The sequence below is a fragment of the Girardinichthys multiradiatus genome, chromosome 24, assembly GCF_021462225.1.
Source record: "Girardinichthys multiradiatus isolate DD_20200921_A chromosome 24, DD_fGirMul_XY1, whole genome shotgun sequence".
NCBI classification, from domain to species: Eukaryota; Metazoa; Chordata; class Actinopteri; order Cyprinodontiformes; family Goodeidae; genus Girardinichthys; species Girardinichthys multiradiatus.
In genome coordinates, this window is record NC_061816.1 from 26,297,788 (window position 1) to 26,303,787 (window position 6,000).

Below are 6,000 nucleotides of genomic sequence, written 5' to 3' on the forward strand. Positions count from 1 at the left end.
TTTATTAACTGGTCAACCTCTTGCCACATTTCAGGCTTCAAACATAAAGATATAAAAATAAATTTTTTTTATGACGAAACAACAAGTGGGACACAATCATGAAGTAGAATGAAATTTATTGGATGTGTCAAACCTTTTTACCAAATAAAAAACTGAAAAGTGGGGCGTGCAATATTATTCGGCCCCCTTGCATTAATACTTTGTAGCGCCACCCTTTGCTGCAATTACAGCTGCAAGTCTCTTGGGGTTTGTCTCTATCAGTTTTGCACATCGAGAGACTGAAATTCTTGCCCATTCTTCCTTGTAAAACAGCTGGAGCTCAGTGAGGTTGGATGGAGAGCGTTCATGAACATCAGTCTTCAGCTCTTTCCACAGATTCTCGATTGGATTCAGGTCTGGACTTTGACTAGGCCATTCCAACACCTGGATACGTTTATTTGTGAACCATTCCATGGTAGATTTGGCTTTATGTTTTGGATCATTGTCTTGTTGGAAGATAAATCTCCGTCTCAGTCTCAGGTCTCTTGCAGACTCCAACAGGTTTTCTTCCAGAATGGTCCTGTATTTGGCCCCATCCATCTTCCCATCAATTTTGACCATCTTCCCTGTCTCTGCTGACAAAAAGCAGGCCCAAACCATGATGCTGCCACCACCATGTTTGACAGTGGGGATGGTGTGTTCAGGGTGATGAGCTGTGTTGCTTTTACACCAAACATATCGTTTTGCATTGTGGCCAAACAGTTGGATTTTGGGTTCATCTGACCAGAGCACCTTCTTCCACATGTTTGGTGAGTCTCCCAGGTAGCTTGTGGTAAACTTTAAATGAGACTTTTTATGGATATCTTTGAGAAATGGTTTTCTTCGTTCCACTCTTCCATAAAGGCCAGATTTGTGCAGTGTACGACTGATTGTTGTCCTATGGACAGACTCTCCCACCTCAGCTGTAGATCTCTGCAGTTCATCCAGAGTGATCATGGACCTCTTGGCTGCATCTCTGATCAGTCTTCTCCTTGTTCGAGATGAAAGTTTAGAGGGACGGCCGGGTCTTGATAGATTTGCAGTGGTCTGATACTCCTTCCATGTCAATATGATTGCTTGCACAGTGCTCCTTGGGATGTTTAAAGCTTGGGAAATCTTTTTGTATCCAAATCCAGCTTTAAACTTCTCCACAACAGAATCTCGGACCTGCCTGGTGTGTTCCTTGGTCTTCATGATGCTCTCTGCGCTTTGAACAGAACCCTGAGACTATCACAGAGCAGGTGCATTTATATGGAGACTTGATTACACACAGGTGGATTCTATTTATCATCATCAGTCATTTGGGACAACATTGGATCATTCAGAGATCCTCATTGAACTTCTGGACTGAGTTTGCTGCACTGAAAGTAAAGGGGCTGAATAATATTGCACGCCCCACTTTTCAGTTTTTTATTTGTTAAAAAAGTTTGACACATCCAATAAATTTAATTCCACTTCATGATTGTGTCCCACTTGTTGATTCTTCACAAAAAATTAGAATTTTATATCTTTATGTTTGAAGCCTGAAATGTGGCAAGAGGTTGAAAAGTTCAAGGGGGCCGAATACTTTCACAAGGTACTGTATGCTAGATGCGAGAATAATGAGAGAGAAAACATCTTTAAAGAATAATTTTTTTACTTTAGAACGTGGGTCAGACGTTTTGGGTTTCCTTCTACAAGCTTCTGACAATAGTTTGCTGGAATTTTGGCCCATTCCTCCTGACGGACCCAGCAGAACTGGGCCAGGTCTGTAGGCCTCTTTGTTCACACAGATCTTTTCAGCTTCGCCCACCAATGTTCTCATGGACTATTATCAGAACTTTGTGATGGGCCCTCCAAAACAATGACTTATTGTCCTTCAGCCACTCTGTAACTAATTTCATGCTACGCTGAGGTACATTGTCTATCTGGAAGACCCATTGGTGTTCAGGTTGGGTGCACTCAATTCTCTTCCTGATTTCTTGACTCAATTCTTTTGATTTTCCCATCATGCTATAGAAGAAAGCTGTGTCTGTAAGGTGTTGCCTCTAAATACAGCCACAGGGTGTCTCCATGTAGCTCAGATGTTTTGGAGTTAACCTATGAGCACCTCATCATCATTACTCTGGAGCTAACAAATTCATGACATCATTGTCTAGACAAATCGTTAAAAGGCATAGTATTTAGTGTATTTAGAAATATGGTTTTACCTGCATTACAGATATTTAAATAAAAGCAAACAGTGTTTTAAAAGAAAATAGCAAGACTCTTTCATTTGGAATTTCTTGTACCTTTTTTCTATTTTAATAAGACCAATTTTCTGCTCTCTGTTTTTGTCCATTCTGTGCAGGTAACCAAGACCATCTTTGCCATCCTCCTGGCTTTCATCATTACATGGACACCGTATAATGTCATGGTGCTGATATCCACCTTCTGTCAGTCCTGTGTCCCTGACACCGTGTGGGCGATTGGCTACTGGCTATGTTATGTCAACTCGACTATCAACCCAGCTTGTTACGCACTGTGCAATGCCACATTCAAAAAGACTTTCAAAAACCTGCTGCTGTGCCAGTATAAGAATATAGGTACAAGATGAGATGAAAGAAGAAGATACAGGGTGGGATGGGATGGGAGGAAACACTGTACAAAGGTGAGTGACAAGAAGACTGGATAAATAGGGGATGAATCATAAATGGGAGAAATCTAAAGAGTTCTGATGTGTGACGGGATATGCATCTATTTATTCTACGAGTTGCTGTTGATCATCCTTTACGCAGAGCAAACGTGAGAGAGCTGCCCAGCTTTCCCTTAAATAGAACCAGTTCCACAGACAGTAGAAAAGCTACTATAATAATGAGACAAAGTGGAGTATGGATGAGATGTAAGGTGTGGAGAGCATAAATGGAAATTAAAGTTCGTAGAGATGAATCTGAAATAGAGCAGTTATACTGCTGCAGCCATATCAGCTGCTCTGACTCGGTCCAGTGTTTTAATGTATATTTGGACTAACAGAAGACTTGTAGCCTGTTTGGACATACTGTCATTTTCCCCATGATGAATTAACCTCCAGGAAAAACCCTTGCCAAGACATACATTCAAGTTTTGATGTAATGTGAACTCTATTATATTAAAGTACTGAGGGCATTTGTGTGGGTAATTGGCCACTGGCTGTGTTGTGACAGTCCAACTATCGACCCAGATGGATGAGGTTGGTGCAGCATCATTAAAAAGTTCTTCTAGATCCTACAGTTGATCCGTAAATCAGCTATTTGTACAGCAGGAGACTGAGAAAGGGAACAGTAGGAGGATGTGATGTCAGATAGAGGATTTAAACTCCAAAATGACTGGATGTGCAGTTTCAGGTTTAACAACAATGAAGGCATCAAAGACAAGATCCACTAAAGCTCGTTCAGGTACTGCTCACCCATAAATAGTGGAAATGGTCTGCTGAGTGGACTGTTTGTTTAGTGGGGGGTGCAGCATACATATGTAGTCCTAGATGAAGCTAACGCTAATGATCTCTTATTGGTTGGTTCCATTACAACGTTCCTTTCTTCTTTTAGAAGATGTCTCAAAGTCTTTCCATTATGTAACTCAGATGCCTTTTAGCCTTAACATTAAGGGGTTTTTCTGGTCTATGTATGACAAAGTGGGCGTGAGCATAGTGTTCTGACTGTGACCCATTGGACAGATGAGAATGTTGTTAAAAAAAGAAAAAATGGTTCAGGAAGTCCCCGAGTCCACCAGAAATGAGGGCATCTGTGAGTCTGAACCTGAAGTGATTTGCTTTTTTGGGGAACTCAGGTCCAAATAAAAAAGATGGCTTTCAGTCAGTTCTCTGAACATCATGCTCCCATGGATTGATATGTTTTACCTGATTATTGTCATAGTTTTGTAGCTTCCAAAGAAAAAGGCCACTATGAAGTTTAATATTTCTTCACATTGAATAACATAAATCTAACTGCAACTTTTTCATTCATGGCCACTAATTAGCCAAAGAGACATATCATTCAGCAGTTTTAGTACCTGCTAGAAAGGAAGCAAAGAAGACACGACTGCGGTACCGACAAGGTGATAACATACACTAACACACCATGCCTGGCTAATGATGGTTAATATTACCAGATTATTTTACACTGCTTACAGATTCTTTAAAACCCTTTTTTCTGACTTGTTAAACTTTTATTCTGACAGTTACTCTGTCGGTTCATTTTTCTGTATTTACCTCAACTGATCATACCTGCTATGCTTGATGTGAGCTATATTAAAACACATTTTGAGGTTTGTGATGCATTTACTTCTTGGTAAAAACTTCTCATTTTTTTAGTTTTTGCTTTTTTGTCACTCAGATCATTAAACAATGATTACACAAAGATAATCTGAGTAAATACAAAACCCAGCTTTCTTATACTGATTTCATTTAATAAGGGTTATCTAAATCTAAATGTATTTAAGTCCAGACTTTGACTAGGCCACTCCAAATCTGTCAGTAAGATTATTTTTCTTTTTTTGTCAGATTTTGTGTTGCCATTGTCTGCATTGGTTTTTGTCCATGGCTGCCATTCTTGCCCGGTTTGTTTTACAGGCACTAGTTAGTTTGTATGGCTTTTTACTTTTAATAAAAAAAAAATTAAAAAAAAAGAATAATCAGGAAAATGGTTTTGTATCTACAAAATGTCAAACATTCAAGTGTCAAACAACATATAGAAGAACAGATAAAATATTTATTTATTGAAAAACTGGACTGGATTCTTCAACACTACAGTGCTACACTACTTAGACTGGATAATATTCATAAGACGGAGCTTGGTAAAGGTTCTCTCCACTACGGAGCTTGAGAGCTCAGTTGATGAGTTTGACAGGGATGTTGCTCAGGCTTAGCATATCAGCAGATGGCTGCAAGTTGCCGTCTGTCTTAGAAACAAAGATGAATTCTTCTCCCAGAGGACAAGAGGAAAGAATGGTTCCAGCTGCTAGAAATCCATTGATGTATTTCTCTGTTGCCACCCTCACAGGGCAAGCAAGCTTTTATAACTTGCTGGTGGGAAGGGGCATTTGGGCAGCAACTTTCAATCTTAAGGGCGAGGTGCAAGGAGTTAATGAGCTCTCTATTTATTAAACACAGATCAAATTCTTTACTTCTTTACTGAGAAGTAAAAAAATTTGAGAAGATGTCGGTGGGTTCAGTGGGAGAATGATGAATTCAGACATCTACAGAGGAAGGAGGATTTGCAGGCAAGTGGATTAGAGGAACTTGCTGCTTCTTAAAATCCTACCAGCTAACCAGACATGAAGATTATGGAGGTTTAGTCCAATACTGTTCAGGAAAAGAGGGTAACTGAGGTGGAAGGTGATAATTATGTGGGGCGGACCAGACAATCCTTAAAAGGCAGCAGTAACATGGGTTCTATGGGTCGTTTTGGGCAGACTGAATCCCATTTCATCCCTAACCATTGTTTCTGATGGAAATGATGTCCAAACTGTTTTGTGGAGACTAGGAGATTTTTAAGGGGCGCACTTGGAGGCAAAGACGCAGTGAAAACACAACTGTAAATGTTTTCTTTGTAAGCATATTTTTAATGGGAAAATAACCACCTTGGAGTAGAGACTCTTCACATATTATATTTTTTTCTGGTTTTATTTATTGTTAACTCTGATCAAATGTTTGCAAAGATCATATGTCTCCTGATTTAAAACATTTCATCATACCAACAACTAGTAGAATATGTAGTTTGTTTCGCCTTAAATACTGTAATATTGGTAAAAAACAGAGTTGAGAATATGGACCGCACCCGTGGAAAACTTACCACATCCTTTCTGCCAATGGCAAATAGCTTTAGGGGGAGGCAGTGTGATGATGTGGAGTTGCATCTTCTTCAATGGAAAAACAAAGCTTATCATAAATGGAGGTAATCTCAATGAAGAGTGATACCGAGAAGAAATTCTGTAAACAGTGGCAATCCCAGATTTCCACATTCTGGGACTGAACTGCATCCACCAAGA

At 39.6% G+C, this 6,000-nt stretch overlaps 1 protein-coding gene across 1 annotated transcript in view; it reads left to right on the top strand.

Moving 5' to 3' along the window:
* chrm4a (cholinergic receptor, muscarinic 4a) overlaps window positions 1-3,141 on the top strand; it is a 62,158-nt gene extending 59,017 nt beyond the window's left edge. Inside the window, exon 7 of the mRNA XM_047355659.1 lies at window positions 2,348-3,141. Coding sequence (XP_047211615.1) covers window positions 2,348-2,593 — 246 coding nt within the window. The 3' untranslated portion in view covers window positions 2,594-3,141. The remainder of the gene's footprint in view (window positions 1-2,347) is intronic.
* Window positions 3,142-6,000: the final 2,859 nt, after the last annotated feature.